General features: G+C 35.8%; 1 protein-coding gene across 2 annotated transcripts in view; it reads right to left on the bottom strand.

Annotated features, from left to right (window-relative positions):
• SPEF2 (sperm flagellar 2) overlaps window positions 1-23,613 on the bottom strand; it is a 162,671-nt gene that overhangs the window by 53,422 nt on the left and 85,636 nt on the right. The window contains exons 15-21 of one of the 2 annotated variants that reach the window (XM_063453973.1): window positions 22,373-22,476; window positions 20,173-20,429; window positions 17,135-17,234; window positions 14,757-14,914; window positions 11,157-11,309; window positions 2,866-2,955; window positions 1,582-1,758 (exon numbers count right to left, since the gene is read on the bottom strand). In XM_063453973.1, the coding sequence (XP_063310043.1) occupies window positions 1,679-1,758; window positions 2,866-2,955; window positions 11,157-11,309; window positions 14,757-14,914; window positions 17,135-17,234; window positions 20,173-20,429; window positions 22,373-22,476 (942 nt within the window). In that variant the 3' untranslated portion in view covers window positions 1,582-1,678. Of the gene's footprint in view, window positions 1-1,581; window positions 1,759-2,865; window positions 2,956-11,156; window positions 11,310-14,756; window positions 14,915-17,134; window positions 17,235-20,172; window positions 20,430-22,372; window positions 22,477-23,613 lie in introns of those variants that run through there. The other variant, XM_063453972.1, reaches the window with a different exon arrangement.

Genomic DNA, 23,613 nt, shown 5'->3' with positions numbered 1-23,613 from the left:
TTGCTTAAGTATTACTATAATTTAGTGATGTTAGTGAATTGGTTAACTGTTTGTGTTTACTGTCTTCATTATGTCAAGACATCTAAGCTGAAATCTCTAACTGACCAAGATTAGTTAGGCAAATTGGTAAGAAGTCAGTGCTTAGGCACTAGACACGTTGCCTTGGTGATAATAGCAAGTCTGAAAAATGGCTCATAATGTTAGTCCAATACCACACTGCCCCTGATTTATGAATAAATCATGTTTTATTCACAAAGTATAGCAAGCTGAAATCCAAATGGTAAATGTAGCTGATTCCAAAAACTCTCCATTTCAACTATAGTCACAGGCTGGCTATTTTAGCCCAAATTTAGCAATTTGTATCACAATTCACTACAAATTGGCGCTTAGAGAATAATGCAAATATGTATTCTACTTGTAATAAGAGGGAATTCTGTCTAGGTCAACTGCGTGCCTATTCATTTTGAAAATGTATTTATTTATTTACCAACATTTTTTTTAAACATTCCAGAAACATTATTTAAGGATTTTTTAAAAAACTAAAATAAAACTGGTTCCCACTGGTAGTAAACTAAGAAAAAAAAAGATTATTTTTATAATTTGGCTATCGTGGTGTTTAGTTTGGAAGATAATCATCAACTCATCAAAGTATAACCTTTGTTGTATAATCACTAAAGCAGTAATTGCAGAAAATTGAAAATGGAATTGCAGACTTCGAGAAGCAACAGAGAAACTGTAAATGATTTTTAAATGTCGATATTTTTTTAGAATTGGTTATTTTGACCAAAATATGTAATCATCTTTTCAATGCTCAACACGTTTAATAAATGAGAAGGAGATAATTAAAATGGTAGCAATTATTCAAAATTCAACAATGATAAAAACATGTACAAATCTTCATCTAAGTCGGTATCAACAAAATGAATAAAGGGAATAGAGGGATTTTATTTTAAATATTATCCACCCACACACGATTTTAGGGTAGAAACTTCAAAAGTCCACTTAGTGTAAATATATATTGTGTCACTGTACAGAACTTTGTGAGTAAACAGTGTTTTTTGTGTAAAAAAAATAAAAAGTTAAATGAATAAATTGAAAGACAATCAACATTACATGATATGAAAAGCACTTGGGGTTCTGTTAATGTGACCTTACATATAAAAGAGAACTAAAATTGATATTGGGGAAAAAAACAAAAAGTAGGGGACACAATGTCTGTGATTGCTGGTAGGTCTTTGTTACTGCAAGTAAAAAAGCACTTAGGTTTCCTTGCATAGATGCATTTCCAAGAAGTCAGAGCGTTGAGATAAGAAGGAAAGTTGAAAAGCACTGCAAAGAGTTCCATAAATATTGAGCAAAAACAGAAAATATTCAGGAAAATAGTGAAGTTGGTAGTTGGAAACGGAGGCATAGGTTGCAGACAAAATGTAGAATATTCCTTGTGGTGAATGTGAGACATTTACCGGTCATCTGCACTCTTACAGGTATGGAAGTTCAAAAGTAATGTTACACAATTAGGTACGGATGATAATATAGAAAACCAATGCAGCAGTGTCTTCTGTCTGTATTATTTCAGTGGTTCTTCTACCAGATTTATATTCACCCCCTTCAATACATGCAAGTTTATGTGTTAAGAGGACTAGCATAGGGGCATTGTATTGCATGGCAGTCAGTTATGTCAAATGTGTTTTTTAGCTGCCATGTTCCGGGGCCCCTTAGAGGGGTACGTACCACAGACTTTAAGTTGCCAGCAAGCCACTGTGTGAAAAGCGGAAGAAAGAATGCTTATATATGAACACACTCATATAAGAAATGTTATACTGAAAATATACAAAAATAAAATGACTGGTTAAAAATGTACTGACATACTTACTAAATCAACAGGGGTTGTTTCATGCTCTATTTCTTTGCAATGCAAAATAATACAAAAACATTTTTATCTTCTGATTTTGCTCCAGTACTGGTCCTTGACTAACAAAGAAATTAATTTCACCAGCTCATTGATGACCTCTTCCCACATAGAAGATCAATGAAATATGAGAGCTACTACTGCACTATGTATGAGTGTTCATTGCTTAATCTGTAGATACTGCTGAGTAGAGTTAGGGAGGACTTGTGTCACCTACAAGGGCATATTTGCAGGCTGTAATGCCTAGTGGTAGACAGGCAGCTATATTTACCTATGCTTGCATTGTGGCAATGCAGACACATATTTACAATGTTCTAAAATTTTGGGAATCTGAATACCAAAAAATACTGTCAAATTCTTTACGAATAGCTGGGAATTTAAATACTTTTATTTATAGTTGTATTGTCTCAACTACTCTATGTAACAAAATTGACAAGGGATATGCATCTAATCTGAATGAGGGGACATTAAAGGCATGGGTAAGAAAATTGCAATCTGTTTACCTGTACAGAGTATTTATCAAGCTTTATACAAATCGAAAGTGTTAAAACATTAATATTTGATTCCTATTATATAGCTGGATAAAATTAGCTAATTACTTAATTAGGAACACCTATAGTCCCTTCCAGTAGAGTTTAGTGGCATCTAGGTATAGGAAAATGCTATTACTACATGGTGCAAGGACTTTAACCATGCTTTCGAGGCACACAAATTGCTGTATATGGGAAATTGTTCTATTAGCAACTAACAGTTAATAGCTATATTTCCTTTTAACCCCTTAAGGACCAAACTTCTGGAATAAAATGGAATCATGACATGTCACACATGTCATGTGTCCTTTAATCCATCACTACCAGTTTGTGCTTGAAAATGATATTGCCTTAACAGATTGTTGGACATCGGTTAGTAGTGAATTCAGTCTTCATTAAACATAAAATTTAAAAATGTTACTCAACCAGATTTTGCAGATTTCTGTCCTAGCTCTTTTCCTGTATCAGCTTTTTTTTCTTTCTTCTCTATTGATTTATCTTTACGTCTTGCAGAGCCTTTATAGAAAAAAACAATACAAAACAATATAAAATCATTTTATAACTATTACCAAGTTGTAGATGTGTTACATGAAAAAAATTGTGGACTAACTTTCAAAAGCAAATTCATTAATACTTAACATTTTAAAAATGTAATTAAAATGAAAAAGGGATTTCTCTGTTTTAATTTCACTTAATAATGGTTCAGCATGACACACAAAGGTGCTCCCGTTATAGGACAGATTTAGTATTTTAGTTACAAAAAATATAGACCACTTGCTGGCAATGATTTGGATTCAGAAACTCTTCATTTTGGTGTCCTACGTGCATAATATCTATCTGTCTGTCTGTCTACATATATTTCTATATATATATTGAGGAAGTAATTGCTGCTTTTCAGTGTTCAGCCACAAGTACTTAAGGAGCTTAAGGTGGATTTCATCTTTCAAGATTCTTTTCTTTTAGGAATCGTACTTGAGGACTGGAGGAAGGCAGATATGGTTCCAATGTTCAAAAAGGCTCAACATTTTTGCGTAGAAATTATTGACCTGCGAGCTTAACTTCTGTGGATGGGAAAGTATCTGAAGGGTTGAAGGGATAATATTAAGGTATTCATTTGCGAAGAACATTATTATTATTATTAGCAAAAATCAGCATGGATTTATGAAACATAGGCCATGTCAAACTAACTTAATTGCATTCTACAAAGTAAGTAGAAGTATAGATCAGGGTGTTGCAGTTGATGTGATCTACTTGGATTTTGCCATGCATTTGATATGGTTCCACACAATTGGTTAATGTTTAAACTAAAAGAAATTGATCTCCCTGAAAATTATTGTTCTTGGATAGAACACTGTCTTAAAGATAGAGTACAGAGAGTTTTCATTAAAGGTGCAATTTCAAACTGGACAAAAGAGGTAAGTGGTGTCCCTTAGGATTCTGTTCTGGGACTGCTTCTATTTAACAGATTTATAAATGATCTTGCAGCAGGCATTTAAAGTCATGTTTCAGTGTTTGCAGATGACACCAAACTCTATAATGTAATACAATGTGAGCAGTGTATTACTTGCAGAGGGATTTAGATAGATTGATTAACTGAGTACTCAAATGGTAGATGACATTTATTGAAGATAAATTCAAAGTTATGCACTTCGGGGTAAAGAATGTACAAGCAACTTACACCCTAAACGGTAGTGAATTAAGGATGACAACACATGATATGGATTTGGGAAATATTATAGACAACAAACTATAATAGTTATATTAGTTGTCTCTCTTCTTTCTAACCCTTTCTATGGTCTACACATTGATACGATATCTACACCTCTCCACGTATCCTATAAGCGGGGATTGTACCGCTGTATGCCATTCAAACCAGAGCTAGTTCAAGCTCTACTACACGTGAGTAGGACTATAATAGACCCTGTTGTCCAATTATTTATCCATCTGTACTAGACGTATTGCAAAGAAAAAGTAGGACTAATGGGTTGCAGATTAAAGACAATCTGCCTCCCAAAAAGACCTTGTATCCTTATGTGAAAAAAGCTACAGTGCAATAATAAATATAAAAGTGGAGCGCAGAGAGCAAAGAACAAAAAACTCTTTATTAATCCCTCTTGGGGGAGAAACACACAGATACTAGACAAACAAGTAATAAAATTAGGATCTAATAGGATAGAATCGACTAGTCCAAAAATAATAGTAATATGGTCAGAAGAAATGCTATAAGTATGTGTGTGGCAGAATTGCCATAAATAGTAGCAAATAACTATGACCAAAAGGGGGGAGATACACTAAATGTAGCAAACTGAAGATCTCTAAGTACAAAAGTAAATACACTCTATAATTAGAACAAAGAGTATATCAAGTGCATAACAAATATATATGTGCAAACATCTACCAGAATGCGTATGCAACATTGCAGGAAAGAGGCCTGCAGTCTAAATAGCCAGCAATATAAATGTTAAACGAACTGTCTAAGCAGCTGTAGGAGATTTGGGGGAAGGAGTCCCTGGTATCATGCTGGTATTAGACTAGTATCTGATCCCACCATGTGTGTGGCAAAATTGCCATAAGTAGTAGCAAATAACTAGGACCGAAAAGGGGGGAGAGGTACATTAAATGTAGCTAACTGAAGATATCTAAATACAAAAGTAAATAAACTCTATTAGAACAAAGAGTATATCAAGTGCACAAAAAATATATGTGCAAATATCTACCAGAATACGTTTGTAACATTGCAGGAAAAAAGCCTGCAGTCTAAATAGCCAGCAATACGAACTGCCTAAACAGCTGTAGGAGATTTGGGGGAAGGAGTCCCTAATATCATGCTGGTAATAGACTAGTATCTAATCCCACCATAAATAAATAATAGGAAAGTCTGAAAACAAAGTAGAATCCTAAATTAAAATCATAATCCGCTTCAGTAAAATACTCAACGCGCGTTTCGGCAAAACAAGTCGCCTTTATCAAGAGCAACTTGCGGACTGAAGGGAGCCTCTTTTTAAATGTGTTTAGAGCTCCGCCCATAAGTATGACGTCATCATTATTGTCCAATCAGGAAATAGAGGGCGGAGAAAAGTACCAAGCTCAACAGGAGTGAAGCTAATGAGAAATTTAACCCTCACGTAGCCAGAATATGAGTGGAAGCTAGCACATATCTTCTGTCTTCATAGAGTGAAGGCACAAAATGTAAAATGTAAATGTAGCTGAGCAGAAGAGCTGGCAAAGGTAGTGTATAAATGGACATAACGCTACAGGTTAAACAATTGAAGCCAATGTAGGGAGCAATTCCCTAGTAATCATGATAAATATCATAACAGTGGCACTACATGTATGAGTATGACACACAGTGTAAAACGAATCACTTAAAGTAAAGATGTAATAATTAAGCACAATGTGTGACTTTGTATGAACTCTATCATGTAGTGAGTATATAATGAGCCCAGAGAAAACAACATTAGAGGGGTATTCAAAATTATATAACTAGAATAATAAATTAGGGCATAGAAACATGAGCCCCACAGTGTGGTTAAAATAGAGAATAGAGTGAACTCCAAATATAAAGAGGGAGAATACATATTGATTCAAAGAGAATTCGTTAGAGTAGAAATCCTGTATTGACTTAGATAGCAAATTGAAAAATACTCCATTAATGGTAAAATGAAAGGAGAGATGGAAAAATGAATGAATGAATGAATGAAAAGTGAAGTAATATAATATATCCATATTCACATATCATGTAATATTGGTGCAAATAACTAATAAATCGCAAAACTGAAAAGTAGTAAGTAATGGTGGAAATAGATGATATTAATGATAATGGACAATTTATCAAGACATTGCAGTGTTTTTTCCATCGTTCACCCACACGCACCTGGCTACACACCCCTATAGTGGGATCATATCAATGTGGCCATTGTGTCGCGTGTAAATACATCAAACGTGACTCTATTATGGATAGCGATGGGAAAAAGGCTTTTGGGATTAAATCCTTTTTCAATTGCAACACCGCTGGTATAGTCTATCTCCTTACATGCACCTGTAAGCTACAATATGTAGGAAAAACTTTTAGACCGTTTAAGGAGCGCATTAAGGAGCATGTTAGATCTCCAAAACTACCTGTTGATACTCCCATAGGTCGTCACCTGAAAGACTTCCATTAATATCATCTATTTCCACCATTACTTACTACTTTTCAGTTTTGCGATTTATTAGTTATTTGCACCAATATTACATGATATGTGAATATGGATATATTATATTACTCCACTTTTCATTCATTCATTCATTCATTCATTTTTCCATCTCTCCTTTCATTTTACCATTAATGGAGTATTTTTCAATTTGCTATCTAAGTCAATACAGGATTTCTACTCTAACAAATTCTCTTTGAATCAATATGTATTCTCCCTCTTTATATTTGGAGTTCACTCTATTCTCTATTTTAACCACACTGTGGGGCTCATGTTTCTATGCCCTAATTTATTATTCTAGTTATATAATTTTGAATACCCCTTTAATGTTGTTTTCTCTGGGCTTATTATATACTCACTACATGATAGAGTTTATTAAGACATACAAAGTCACACATTGTGCTTAATTATTACATCTTTACTTTAAGTGATTCGTTTTACATGTAGTGATTCGTTCATACATGTAGTGCCACTGTTATGATATTTATCATGATTACTAGGGAATTGCTCCCTACATTGGCTTCAATTGTTTAACCTGTAGCGTTATGTCCATTTATACACTACCTTTGCCAGCTCTTCTGCTCAGCTACATTTACATTTTACATTTTGTGCCTTCACTCTATGAAGACAGAAGATATGTGCTAGCTTCCACTCATATTCTGGCTACGTGAGGGTTAAATTTCTAATTAGCTTCACTCCTGTTGAGCTTGGTACTTTTCTCCGCCCTCTATTTCCTGATTGGACAATAATGATGATGTCATACTTATGGGCGGAGCTCTAAACACATTTAAAAAGAGGCTCCCTTCAGTCCGCAAATTGCTCTTGATAAAGGCGACTTGTTTTGCCGAAACGCGCGTTGAGTATTTTACTGAAGCGGATGATGATTTTAATTTAGGATTCTACTTTGTTTTCAGACTGTCCTATTATTTATTTATGGTGGGATTAGATACTAGTCTATTACCAGCATGATATTAGGGACTCCTTCCCCCAAATCTCCTACAGCTGTTTAGGCAGTTCGTATTGCTGGCTATTTAGACTGCAGGCTTTTTTCCTGCAATGTTACAAACGTATTCTGGTAGATATTTCCACATATATTTTGTGTGCACTTGATATACTCTTTGTTCTAATAGAGTTTATTTACTTTTGTATTTAGATATCTTCAGTTAGCTACATTTAATGTACCTCCCCCCTTTTCGGTCCTAGTTATTTGCTACTACTTATGGCAATTTTGCCACACACATGGTGGGATCAGATACTAGTCTAATACCAGCATGATACCAGGGACTCCTTCCCCCAAATCTCCTACAGCTGCTTAGACAGTTCGTTTAACATTTATATTGCTGGCTATTTAGACTGCATGCCTCTTTCCTGCAATGTTGCATACGCATTCTGGTAGATGTTTGCACATATATATTTGTTATGCACTTGATATACTCTTTGTTCTAATTATAGAGTGTATTTACTTTTGTACTTAGAGATCTTCAGTTTGCTACATTTAGTGTATCTCCCCCCTTTTGGTCATAGTTATTTGCTACTATTTATGGCAATTCTGCCACACACATACTTATAGCATTTCTTCTGACCATATTACTATTATTTTTGGACTAGTCAATTCTATCCTATTAGATCCTAATTTTATTACTTGTTTGTCTAGTATCTGTGTGTTTCTCCCCCAAGAGGGATTAATAAAGAGTTTTTTGTTCTTTGCTCTCTGCGCTCCACTTTTATATTTATTATTGCACTGTAGCTTTTTTCACATAAGGATACAAGGTCTTTTTGGGAGGCAGATTGTCTTTAATCTGCAACCCATTAGTCCTACTTTTTCTTTGCAATACGTCTAGTACAGATGGATAAATAATTGGACAACAGGGTCTATTATAGTCCTACTCACGTGTAGTAGAGCTTGAACTAGCTCTGGTTTGAATGGCATACAGCGGTACAATCCCCGCTTATAGGATACGTGGAGAGGTGTAGATATCGTATCAATATGTAGACCATAGAAAGGGTTAGAAAGAAGAGAGACAACTAATATAACTATTATAGTTTGTTGTCTATAATATTTCCCAAATCCATATCATGTGTTGTTATCCTTAATTCACTACCGTTTAGGGTGTAAGTTGCTTGTACATTCTTTACCCCGAAGTGCATAACTTTGAATTTATCTTCAATAAATGTCATCTACCATTTGAGTACTCAGTTAATCAATCTATCTAAATCCCTCTGCAAGTAATACACTGCTCACATTGTATTACATTATAGAGTTTGGTGTCATCTGCAAACACTGAAACATGACTTTAAATGCCTGCTGCAAGATCATTTATAAATCTGTTAAATAGAAGCAGTCCCAGAACAGAATCCTAAGGGACACCACTTACCTCTTTTGTCCAGTTTGAAATTGCACCTTTAATGAAAACTCTTTTTGGGAGGCAGATTGTCTTTAATCTGCAACCCATTAGTCCTACTTTTTCTTTGCATTTCTAGGGGTTAGGCCCCATTGTATCTCTCAACCATCACAACCTGGCGGATGGACTTGTTCCATTCCTAACCAGTGCTGTGTTTCTCTCTAGACGTATTGCAACATTATTTTCTCCTCTCTCCACATACGGATCCAAAGATATCTATACCTCTCCATGTATCCTATAAGTGGGAATTATACCGCTATATGCCATACATACTAGAGCTAGTTCAAGCTCTACTACATGTGAGTAGGATTACAATAGACCCTATTGTCCAAATATTTACCTTCTGTACTAGACGTATTGCACCATTATTTCCTCCTCTCTCCACATACGGATCCAAAGAAGTCGTCCCGATTCGGCCAACACAGAGAATATCTCCCCATATAGGCCGTTGGCTGTCCATCTGGCATAATTAAGGACTCTGTTTTGGTATCTCTCTTTTTTAAGGTTTATCTTTGGATTTGCCATTGTACTTTGGACTTTTTATTTGTTTACTATCATATTTACTATAGTCTGTTTTGGAGCAACCTTTTCTTGTCTTGTCTTTTGTACTATCTTTGTTAGTAGGGCTTGGAGGGAGCCCTAGTTTTAGGTTTGCTGCTTCTTATACCCTTCACTTATAGTGTTGGTTTATTTTAGCGCTGTTTCCGTTGTTTTTGCATCTTCATTGAATATCATACAGTGCCTTGTAAAAGCACACATTCCCCTTGGACAATTCTACTTGTTGTTTTAAAACCTTGACTCCATTGGTTCTATTGAGATTATTCATGTTTAATTTGAACACCATTCTTCCTTTATTAAAGATTCAATTACAATTATTTATATTACGCCAACATATTCCACAGAGCAGAAAAAAAAGTAATTTTTTTTTTTTTTTGTGACACAAAGACCTTGATTTAATTGTACCTTCCGAAAGGAGATGGTCATTTTTAAGGCATTTTTACAATCTGCAGCTGGACTTAATGCTGGCCCTAAATTTAACCACAGGTCAGCTGCTTGAAATAAAAGCAATGATAAATGAAAAATAGCAAATTAGCTCCTAATGCTCCAGTTGCTCACAATATATAAGGAGAACAGATCCCTCAGTATCTCCACCCATTGGCATTGGGTGTCTTAAAATTTAATAATGAAGGACACCTTTCTGCCCCCATGCATGAGTGATGGGTGGGGCTATCGTATAACAAACAGTTTTGGGTCCTAGATCCCCACCAGCCCCCACCCTCCACTCATACAAGGCTCCACTCATACAAGGCGGGTGATGGCTATTAACACAATAAAGGGGGGTGGGGGGGCCGGCGAGGCCTTTTATTGTTATTTACGTGCCAGATAAATAGAATTAAATCACCTTGTCTTAGATTTTCAATGTAAAAGATAGATATCAGTTTCGATATTCAAACCGATATTTATCGTCTTCTAATGAGCATTATACTTTGGTAATTTAATCAATCTCAACCAATTAATGGCTTATCAGGAGCCGGAGAACTGTGATAAAAATATGATTAATTAAATCCACCCCAAAATATGTTGACTGCATAAGTATTCAGCCATTTTCCTATGAATCCCTATAAATTGGTGCAGCCTATTTCCTATCGTGGCTCAAGATCAGATCAAAGGAGTTCCTTTATTTTGTGCCCACAGAAACATATAACATGTTGACCTAACACAATGTTTATACCAAACCTAACCTAATAGCACAAAGCGAGATCTTCACGAAATCTCCCTGTATTAGGTTAAAAAATAACTTGTTCCAAATAAAGAAACAACTTTGAACTGAGCCTGTGCTGGACAATCCATTCTTTATTTGCTATTTACTTTTTTGGCAGAAGCAAGAGCTGAGCACTTTCTATTGAGTAAGCCCTTTCCAGTATATCTCTGGTTCGCATACTCATTAGTGTGATTCTTTCTGAACTGGCTTGTATCTAACTGATAGTATACTCATGCCTATACTATATTTAGTCAACATATTTAAAAAATGTAACAATTCATTTAATATGTAAAATATTTTGGAGCACCTGATCATAATAAATAGATACAATTATAAAAGAAAAACATATCTGAATAAAACCTTTTGGTGACTTTGATCCCTCTTCTTTTTCTTTCTTTTCTGATGCTTGCTTTGGAACCAATGGAGGTTGATCATCAACAGAGGTTTCTGGAGGAGGTGGTATGACAGGCGCTGGGGGTGAAACTTCTTTTTTCTTATTTTCTGCCTCTGTATCTGAATGTTAAAAACACTGATAACTGTCAAACACTGAACCAAATATGCAGAATTTGAGGGTAGTTAAGGTGTTGTGGATTTAGTCGTAAAGATTTTAATATTAATTAATTTAATTGGCTTGATTTTTAAACTGCCTCTCTATATTGCTGAGTATTTGTTTGTATACTTCTGTACACTTTCATTATTTGAAAATAACTGTTTAGTTCTTTAGATCAGCTGTCATTATATATCCATGCTGTGGCTACGAGTTTGGAGGTTTTTTTTTTTTTTAAATTGCCAATTGTGGCAGAAATACCTCTGTCACGTGTTCCTGAAAGGGGCCTGCTGGCTAGCCTCCTGCCCAAAGACTATGGGCCCTGCAAAAAGCCTGTTAAAATACTTAGTTCGTGCCATTTTCCTATGCTGTTCGGGAACCGAACTGGCGCACGAACCATGGACCACCCAGGAGCTTGTTAAGCTCTATCATCACCTCTTAACGATTCTAACCGCAGGGTTCTATTTGTTCGTCAGGGTGTCCGCAATTCGTATGAACGAGCACGAGGTGGCGGCCATCTTGTTCGCATGAATGCAGGCAGCGGTGTTTGGTCGTCGAGTTCATGGAACTCAAATCAGACACGGAAACTCCCGAACACCGCTGGACTTCCATCATCATCTGCGTTCGGATTCTACACCACCTAGAAGGGCACTGTTCGGTGGAATCGTTCGTCTGGATGAGGGGAACAATTTCCATGGTATGACTATTGACTACGTTCGGTAGTTTGTTCCTTTGTAAACTACCGAACTTGACAGACCGTTATCACTGATTTGATGGAACTGTTTTGGGCATAGGACCATGTGCACGATCGGTCAAATAATGACGTCCATAGAAATCCTGAACCCCTGAATCGATATGGGTGATTTTTGGATATATTGGTCACCCAGATTGGGGCTATCAGGGGCTGTAACTTTTGTGGGGTTTTCATGTGTTTTGGGGGTACTTTTGGGGTGTCTGAAAAATGTGTGTTTTTCTGTACCTGGAGATAATTGCGTTAGTACAGTTCCTGACTCAATTATCTGTCAGGCACAGAGGAGGAGTTTGTAGCTTGTATAAATTCTGTGACTGTACTTCCATTAAACAGACTACTTCCCAGCATTAAGCCTTGGCTCATGTGTCGAGGGATTGCTACACTGCTCTTTGGATTACTTTACCTGCTATACTCTCTTGGAAGAGAGGTCTTCCCACTGGGAGCTGGATCTAGGTATTGGTCCAGGTTGGGAAGGGATGGCGAAAACCCAGACAAGCTGTGGCGGCTAAGGGGGCTACAGTGGTTTTGGTGTCCGGTACGTTTTCTTTAGTACTCAGTGAGCACTAGGAAGCGTGATTGGCGGAGGCACCCAGTCGGAGTACCAGGCGGTCCGCCACACCAATTATAGCCTGATGTTTATTATTTGGATTGAATTTGCCAAAATGTGTTGGGAGAATAACCTTGCATGTCTACATGGGGAAGAAGATCTTTAGGGATATATCTGTGCATATCAAACAATAACATGGACTTATCACCTAGGCGATATAAATCTTTGTGCATGAAATGCACGAACAACTACCTAATAGTTTGTAATGTTTAGCACTCTTTAGTTTTCAAGTCATTGTAGAAAATATTCATAGTTCACCAACGTATATTATAGCAAAAGAGCAATTTTTATTGATAATAGTAAATCTCAAGAAATGTTTAGTATGACAACATTTATAATACATATATTGTTAGCACAGAGGTTCAATAAATGAGCCGTTATATTCTGTAAATAAGGCAATTTACAAATATATGCAGCAGATTTAAAGATAAAACAGAAATCCTCAAAAATTAGATGGCCTCCGAACCCCAACAGTTCAGCAGAACACTAAACTCATTGTCTTGTAACGTTTACTATAATATCCACAGTTTGGTCAAAGTGTGAAGGATGAGAGCCTAAAGCCTTCCCAAACAATGCATGCAACATCTGTAAATCTTTGAAACCTTACTGCATGTCGCCTGCTTATACCTCCTCAAATTACTACTGATGAGCAGCACTTATCTGGGGATAGAAACACTTTTATTGTACAAACTACATAAAAAAAAAATACCTTAAAATTTGTATTTATAAAAATGTGATATCACACACACCACCAATAGGGTAGTACTTGACTGGTAATCTATCCTGATGTGTGGGCGTCTTTCATAGATTAACTAGGAAACCTCCTAGTGACCTTCTTTACATAACTAACCTTCCCTACTCTTGTAGTGTAGTGACTTTCCAAACTGTGGAACTCACAGTATGCAAATACAAAAACAACTAAAACAAATTTATAAAGAAACACACCAATGACTAAATAAATAAACCATAATTTTGGGATCTCATTGGAGTTAGTGTTCAAAATAAAAGTGATACAAATATAATATATTTTCATCCTCCACTATATGAGTACTTGGGGACCAAATACAACAAGCATAGGTGATCCTTCAGGACCAATTGTGAACCAGCTTGGATCTGTACAGCTCCTGTTTCTTAAACCACTCCAACAGGTGAGATTAAGATGAGGAAAATCTAAACAATCAGTGTAATCAGTAAGAATTGAAAATAGTTATTTTCTCCTATTAACCTGCCCTACTTAGCAAGCCCTGATAGAATGAGCAGTTACAGATCAGATACTATGATCCCCGGAACACTTGGTACAAGCACTATGCTCCACCAGCACAATGGCATGCCCAATGTCCCGGTAAAGGCTATCACCCACCTATTATTTGACATTTATTTACAGATCCCTGACCAAACTGTTATTAGAAGTGCAAAAAACATATGATTTGATTATTTGTAATAATGTCATAACTATAATTATGTTCCAGACGTTAGGCTGAACTGATATTTGGTACCAAGGTACTAGGCATCACTTGGATATGGGATGCAGAACATTTGTACATGTGCTTGAGGAACCCCCTGTCCTATCATAGCATCAAAATACTAGTAGGTAAAATAGCATAAACACCATCATTGAAATTCTATATGCTACATACCCCTTTGCCCTGTTCTACAAACATCCATAACACTTTGTCATACAGCCTAGTGAAATCTGCAAGCGCAGTATCAAAGGTCCATCGATTTACCTTTGTGATTAGAATAACAGGGTAATTGATCTTTCTAAAACTTACAAAGAATTAAAAATGAAGGGTTCTTAAATTTGACCCTAGCTGGTAGAACAGTGTCCATAGCATAATCAGAAATGTAACTGCACTGAAGCAGAGCAGACACAGCAAAAATAAAAAGGTTTCTACGTTTTTGGTAGCCTTAACCCCTTAAGGACACATGACGGAAATATTCCGTCATGGTTCCCTTTTATTCCAGAAGTTGTGTCCTTAAGGGGTTAAACACCATTCAGCAATAAAGGTTTAAAAGTGAAGAAAACAACATGCCTGAACTGTGCTTTAATCATACCTTTATTTTTCTTGTTGAATATAGCAGTCAGAAATACTTCTTCAATTTTCTTACACAGGGCATCTTCTTCCACTTCCCCATTCACTTTGATGAGAATATTTTGTTGTGCTGAAAACCACATCTCTAATTGTTCCCAGTTGTCAAGGAAGCCAACAATTCTGTAACAGAAATGAAATTGTAAGGGATCCATCATCACAGACTCAGTACCATATAACATACACACACATATATGTTATATAATGTGTGTATATACATGAAATGCGTACCTTTTTTATTGGACTAACATAATTTTGGAATGACAAGCATACAGGAGAACCTTTCTTTCACAACACCTGGGTGCAGAATTTTTTTTATATGGGCATGTTCATCTTAATACAAATACAAAGAAACTAGTCCTGCGCTCAAACTCCCATTACTCCTGGGCGGTAGCAATGACTATAGTACACATCAGCCAAAATGCATATAGTAAAAAGCAAAGAAAAAAAGTTACCTGCGCTCTTTCCACATCCCTATGTATTTTTAAACAAATGGAGGTTTTTAGTTACCTCCAATGGCCATGAGAGGGTAAGCCCACCTGCCACGTCAAGGCAGACCTCTTAGGTGGGTCCTAACACTAACCATTTGCCTTGATTCCTTGAGCTTCTGGCAAAAATATCTCTAATGAGACAGAAAGGGATCATCTTAATAACTCATCCCCTTTGCAAATGTCCAGATATGCATGTTTCTATGGCAACAGTTCCACCTTTCTATCTATACGCCCCACCAGTAACTGACAGTCACACACTATCATTGTATTTACAAGACCAAGTCGTACAATGAGAAATGTGGCTAGGTAAACACTCTAGCCTTACACTACATGGTGCAAACATAAGTGTTGGAAAAGGGGTGATAAGAATAGCCCATACTTATGGATATATAATTATAAGCTTGATTATATATATAGGACATTACTCCTCTTTAGTCATTTTTTTTTTATTAAAAGACAGTCTCCATTAATAATATATTTTTATTTTATGTTTTATTATACTAACCCTACGCATAGTAAAAATGATAAACGTATACTAATAAGACATATATATCTATATTCTAAAACAATACAGTCACAGTGTAACTAAAACCCAGACATAGATGAGAAAACATTAAATAATGTTGGACATACCCATCTTATATTTATTTATTTATAAAATATTTTACCAGGAAGGATACATTGAGACTCTCTTTTTCACGTATATAACTTATAATTAAAAGTGTCTAGTGTGTAAATATGGATATTTCTACAACATTCTATTCATATACGTTGGGTGAATCTAAAGACAGACATGTCAGTTAAGTAAAAATATAGCCAACTTGCCGACTCAAAGACTATAAAGTGCTGGATTCAATTATTTGATGTGATATTATCTCACACACTCACAGACAGACACACACACACTTACTGACAGACACAAACACACATTCTTGCACACTCTCAACCTCTTTCTGGGGTCCAGTGTGGGGCTGTGCTGTAGTCTAGCAGTTGTTCACACCTCCCGTGCACGCTGTTTAATATGCTGGGGGCAGGAATTTCATCATATTCCGTATCCTAGCTTCACAGAGGGTGAGCGAGGGAAAAGTGAGGAACTGCAAGATCAGCTCTTCCTTGCCACCAGAACACCCCCCCCCCCACTTCCCAGGAAATATCAGCAGAGTAGGCAGGTGCTTTTTTTTTAGAATTAAAACCTATATGCACGTTGCTTAAACTTACCTTTTACCAGCCCTCCTGTTGTGCGGGCCAGCCTTCTACTGCGAGCAGAACTATATGCTACACCGTGTTCCTCCATTCAACAAATTACTTCACAGCATTTTAGTATTGTCCCTGTTAATTGTCTCATGTATAAGATCCCCCACCCCGGGGTTACAGGGTAATTTTACAATGCATTAGAACAACGTCTATATGCCACTACTACAGGTGAAATGCATCCCATCTGATTCTGGTCGGAAGACCATATCACTATAGCACTATTCTACTATAAGCATCTCCGACCTTACTGCCTATAGCAAATTATTGATCCCTTCAGCTATATTGCTATATCCATAGGCACAAAAGGCAGAAGACAAAGTGTTAGCACCTACAATCTAAAACCAAATTCCCTCAGCTCGTGGCCCATTGAAATCCTTTTTGTTATGCTTTACCGAAGGTTTCTGATGTCATACATATGCTTATTTCATGTCTATTGAGGCTATGACCCGAGTCAAAAATAAAGAATTAAAAAAAAAGAAAACACAACTATATGCATGTTGTTATATTTCTGTAAACATATCCTATTACATCATTTATGTATTATGTTCTCTGCTTTTATATGGACAATGTAATGTACTATATTAATACTCTTACCAACCTGTGTTGTATTTGATCCCTTGGTTGTGTCTGATCCTGCCCTGTAGGATGGTCTGCATTTGGTGAGTTGCTTTCTTGTGAAACTGGTTGTTCTATTGCCCCTGTGAAAATGAGATTATAGAATGATAATATCTAAAAAAAAAATATCATAAAAATAATCCAAGTGACATGTAAATAGTAAATATGCATGAACTACGGCTGCAATTTGCAATGGCACAATGCAATAACCCACTTGGTTTAATTGTAAATACGGTAATATTTCTATTTGGAGGGCATTTTTGGAGAGCGGAATACTACTAAATGCCGTAAGATTCTGTAGAAATACCCATGAGCAGAGTGTGTGACAATTTTATCTCTTTTTATAAAGCCTACTATAAGTGATGGCAATTGTATTTACCGTATGTACTCGAGTATAAGACGAGTTTTTCAGCACATTTTTTGTGCTGAAAACCCCCCACTTGTCTTATACTCGAGTCAATGTCTGTATTATGGCAACTTAGACAGGACCGCCGGGCTCATTACAAGCCCGGCGGTCCTGTTGGGGGCTGGCAGGAAGCTGTAACTTACCTTCACAGCAGCTCCTGTCAGCTCCCTTCTCTCTCCTCCAGTCAGCTCCCTTGCAAGTCTCGCGAGAGCCGCGGGGTCAGAGCGTTGCCACGGGTTAGCGCGCGGCCGCGAGACTTACAGAGGGATCTGACCGGAGGAGAGAGAAGGGAGCTGACAGGAGCAACTGTGAAGGTAAATTACAGCTTCCTGCCAGACCCCTTCCTACAGCCCATCCACTGGACCACCAGGGAATAAGAGCCCCCCTCCCTGGCCAGCTAACAAGCGGGGAGGGGGGACGAATAAAATATAAATAAACAATTTAATTAAATAATAATAATTTAAAATAATTATATAATAATAATAATAATAGTAAAAATAATAATAATATAGAAATAAAATATAATATTATAAAAAATTACATTTTAATAATAATAATAATAATTAAAAAAAATAATAAAAATGCCCACCCCCCACCAAGGCTCTGCATCAGACACACAAACACACTCTCCATCACACACACACACACACACACACACTCTGCATTCACACACACACACACACTGCATTCATATACACACTACACACACTGCATTCATACACACACTGCATTATATACACACACACTACGCACACTGCATTCATATTCATACACACACACACACACACACACACACACCACATTCATACAAACACACACACACTGCATTCATTATATACACAATAAATACATATTCAATTAATATAATTTTGGGGGGATATAATTTTATTTGGAAATTTACCAGTAGCTGCTGCATTTCCCACCCTGGTCTTATACTCGAGTCAATAAGTTTTCCCAGTTTTTGGGGGTAAAATTAGGGGTCTCGACTTATATTCGGGTCGACTTATACTCGAGTATATACGGGTATGCTATTCTCCTATTGTTTCATTCTCTGTTTGAAAAGTAATCAAATCAAACTCACCAGGGATGTACTTTTTAAGTAACAGAATAAGCTATAAAACGTTTAAAGGGACTCTCAGCTTATTATAGTTGTTACGTGACTCCAGTTCTCTCACATATCATTTAGCCTTTCTCTGAAATTGTAATAGTAAATCTTCCTCAAACAACTGTTGCTGAGCTGGTATCAATACAAAATGATGTAGATTTGTGGTGCATAGAACATCGCAATTAATTAGGATGATTATTGATGCTCTAGTACAGGGGTAAGCAACCTTCACTTCAGCACTCCAAATGATGTGGACTATATCCCCCATAATGCTCTTACACTCACAATGCTGGCAAAACATCATGGGAGGTGTAGTCCAAAAATCTGGAGTGCCGAAGGTTTCCTATGCCTGCTCTAGTATTTCAACAATGTTTTGTGTAGCATGTTTTAAAATGTTGTACATTTGTAAAAAAAAACAAAAAAAAAAAAAACACAAAACACATATCCCATAGTATTTATTTTCTCTATACTGTATACGTTTAAGTGTATTACAGTAACACTTAAGGGAATATAATCTAAATTCCAGTTGAAAAAAACCATTATCCTTACAGGGTTATTGACAAAATGGGAATTCACAGTAATGTCATTTAAAAGTGAATTTTAAATTATTCCTACAAATTCCCACTTTAACCTCACTAATTCTCACGAATTAACCTGTAATAGTAAAAGAAAGATCTAAATAATAACGCATCAACTGCCATATATGAAAACGCATAAAGAAACTAGAAAGTGAGGAAATACTGGCAGTTCTATGTTGGGAAAATATCATATAATGTAACTATTAATAGGTAGCTAAAACAATTTAAAAAAAGCAATTAGCTCACTCCGTTGGATTTACTAAGCAGGTAGTGCTTAGATTACGTCAGACAAAATAACCAGTCTTTGCACCATAACCCCTTTAGTTTGAGTTGAAATGTTGATACATTTATATATGTTGATATATTGATTGAAGTGTGTCTTTAACTCTACTAGATTATTTTCCACATAGAAGTTGTCCAAATCAAGTAAAATGTGTTTATTTTACTCTAAAAATGTTTATGTTGGCATAGTGTGCACGTATAATAAGTATATACATAATATCCCTATAGTACAGCACATTGCAGGCTGCTTTTGCTGCCTGCAAATAATCCCTGGAATGCATCAGTAAAACATTGCTGTACACTGTAGGTATGGGGGGGGGGGGGTGTATGTGTTAAATGGAGAGTATGTGTTAAATGGATGGTATAGGTTAATAATACATTAAGAATGCTAACGTAACATGCTATATATATTGAATTATTTGAAAAATTAATTATTAAGAAAATACAACCAAAGGCATTTTAGGTTACATTTAGGTTTTAAATTAAATTAATTTTATTATAGGACACAACTAACAAAAAAATATTTATTTTGCCTTTATTTTGTCCATATCTGTCTGTCTGTCCAGTAAGTGATGAACAGGTTTAAAACAGCATGTCCAATATCTAAAAACCGGGATAACTATTACTAAAAAAAGAATTATTTGCCTTACCAAGTTGTTCAGCAGCTCGTTGTAATACTACAGTGTCTGAAATGTCTATCAATACCGCACAATCAAGAGCAGGGGAGTGTGGTGGTGCGTCATTACGTCCTGATGGGATTTTCACTAAAGAAAACGACTTGGCCTTCTTATTCTTTTCTTTTGCCTTTTCAATGTCATCTCCTGTGAGGGCTTTCTCAAACAATTTGGCCTGATCAATTGTTGCTGGAAACCCATCCATGATCCAGCCTGTGTTTTCAGGGATTCGACTAGAATACAAACATTGTAATATGATAAAAAAAAAATATTCTGCAATTGAATAACCGCCTGACGTATCCTTGCTATTCTTAACATAAAATGAGGCTGGTAAATATTTCGAGTTGATATGCACTGCATTGTATAACACCCGACTTGTATGAAACTTTATTGTCTCCCTTCTTACATTCTGTACCCACATACTTTATGCCTCAATAAAAAAGAGATTTACAAAAAAAAAAAAAAAAGAAGATTTGGTCTCTCATGCTTCTGAAATGAAAGCAAGATATTTATATATTTCCGCACACACAGGCACCCATATTCATGTAAAGTGGGGTAACAAATTTTCAGAAAGAAAAAACTTGATTTGTAACTTTTATTTGAACTAAACAATATGGTACTTCCACTCTATTTACAAAGCGAAGCAATGCAAATGTTTTTGTATGGTTACTACTGCATTTGTTGTGTGCAGACAGTCAACCAGGACAGGAAGGAGGTTGTGGGCCTGTAAATATTGTTATTATTGTTTTCCAACTCTAAAATGATGATATAATTCTGAGCACATGTTTAGATGACCACAGAAATGTAATTTTGTTTGTCAGAAAACTGCACCACAGTTGTCTACTAAACATAAATATTTGATTGCTCCTATACCAGTGTTGGTGTGTTTTATATTTTGTGCTGGCGCTCGATTTTCACATTTCAAATTAGATTTGTGAGAGCTAGTTTTTCTGCAACAACATACCAAAGCAAACATTTGATGTACAGTGTTTCTTACAAATTCAATGTTTTGGTTTTTAAAACAACAAACGAAAAAAAAAAAAAATAAAAAAAAAAAATCTACTTTTAATTCTAGTGACATGAAGAAAAAAAAAATATAGATAAATAATAAAAAATAAACATTAATTTTCCCTGCCATTGAGTTCTAATGCGCATAGCTAATAGTTAAATATACTGTCTGTTTGCCATTATAGGTAGGTGCTGTGTTCTCTAAGCGTTTGTTTTTTTATACCTGTTTGCGTATTAACAAATCTCACGGTGTCCAATTCTTTTCCTTTGACAAAATATGATACATATAAAAAGAAAACTTGGTACTGTTTATAAAGTGTTTACAACTGTTTGTAGTAGAATACAAGTTTTATTCCCTGCCTTAGGCTGTGTTCTCTTGTGCCATAAATTAACAACTTGCAGTGTTAACAACCTGCAGTGTTCAGGAGTCAGGGAACTAAATCCAGATGTTAGCGTTGCTAAAACTTAGTTCACTTTTACTTTATGTAAAGTAAGATTGGTTGTAAAACTCATTTTTCAAAAATTCATTCAATGTCTCCAGCATTAGCCAAGATCGTTCACACCTCAGAAACTCAAGAAGACAGAGGACTAATTAAAATGAATTAAAGGCAGAGCTATGGAAGGAATATGCAGTACCAATTGAATTGAAGGTAATGATGAGAGAATCTTTGGACAGTTTTTGGTAACATGACTCTGGACAAAGTTAGCTAAATAATGTTGAACATTACTGCCTTTCTGTTACACTTGGCCCCACTCAAAGTTACATTTTGCACTGTGTATGTATTTAATTGTTTAGAACGTTCAATACTATGTTAACAATGTTTTGCTGTTTTGTTGTATTTAAACAGTCACTTAAATATTACCATATCTATGACATCAACATCAAACACTTTTTAGCACAATGAAGAATACAAGATTACAATTATTGTGAGATATCAATCATAGTATGTACTTTATGCATGTATTTCAACTTGTTCCAGGAAGTTGCAGTTTTTGTTTGATTCCCATCCTCATTTAAAGTACCATTGGTGTTAAGTATAACTATTTACAGTTCTAAACAGACCACATGCATATAGCTATATCTAACCCACCAAGTAGCTGATTGATATATTATCCCGAACCCCAGGATCTGAAATTGTAAATAATGTGTATTATCCATTCTCCTTACTTGATTGTGTTAATGATTATCTTGGTAAGCAAATCATCAGATGCACTTTTTCCTTTCCTAAGTTGCTTGTCCAGCATCTCTCCTAGTTGGGCACGTTCTGAAAACTGCATACAATAATTCATGATTAATAACATTTTATCAGAAATGAAATTAAAAAAGTGCAAAAAAAGATAATTTAAAGGGAAACTATAGTCAACAAAACAACTACAGTTTAATATAGTTGTTCTGGTGAGTATAGTTAGTCCTTGCAGGCTTTTTGCTGTAAACACTGCCTTTTCATAGCAGCCTAAGAACACCTCTAGTGACCACTCCTCAGATGGCCACTAGAGGTGCTTGCTGACATTCAGCATCTCCACACTCTGCATTAAAACATTTGGCTCTGCCTTACCTCCTTGGCTGAGTTCCTATGGGAAAACACTATTATTTGCTGAGATCATCACTTCTGAAGATGTCAGCCATGGAGGCGGATCTTAGAGGAGCCAGTGCCAGCTGTCCTTCATGGCGCTGGAAATAAGGTGAGTTTTACAGCTATTTAGGGGAACAGGGGGGCTAGACAGGGCTTTTAACACTATAGGGTTAGGAAAACACATTTGTGTCCCTGACCCTATAATGTTCCTTTAAGGTAGGATAGAAAACATAATCATATGTATCCGTGTTTCAGATTACCTTCAGATTATCTGTATGTGGGTGATAGAGAACGCCTGACAGCAAAGTACTTTACTTTATTGCCAGTAACTTTAATAGTCAGTCATTTTTTTGAAAAAAAAAACTTGCTTTGATTACAGTTCCACTGATTCTTAATCTATATGTACAACTGTCTATAATTTGAAGATATATGAATATGGCCATAGGTGCACATAGCCATAGGATTATTTAAAAAAAGGATTAAATGTAAAAGTTTTTAAAATACTCAAACACAGAACGTATTCATACTAAAGAAATGCTTGAAATATTAATTATTTGAGAATATGTTTATATCCAACAGTCATCTTGTCCAATGTTTATTTGCACAAAAAAATATAATTGAGATTGTGTTTGTTTTTATGTTACACACACAATAGTGATGGTAGATCATAGAAGAATAGTCTTTATTCTCTATCCAGATTTGCAGCAGTTTAGACATAGGTGCTCTTTTCCAATACTGTTATGGAGAATTAAGGTTTCGTTTTCACAAAACATGTAAACATCACAGAAAATAATTAAGTAAATAATCAACAATAACAGATGCAAATGAAATGATT

This window comes from Pelobates fuscus, chromosome 5 (genome assembly GCF_036172605.1).
Source record: "Pelobates fuscus isolate aPelFus1 chromosome 5, aPelFus1.pri, whole genome shotgun sequence".
Classification (NCBI taxonomy): Eukaryota; Metazoa; Chordata; class Amphibia; order Anura; family Pelobatidae; genus Pelobates; species Pelobates fuscus.
Note: the sequence above shows the minus strand (reverse complement) of the source record. Positions and strands in the feature narration are given on the sequence as shown.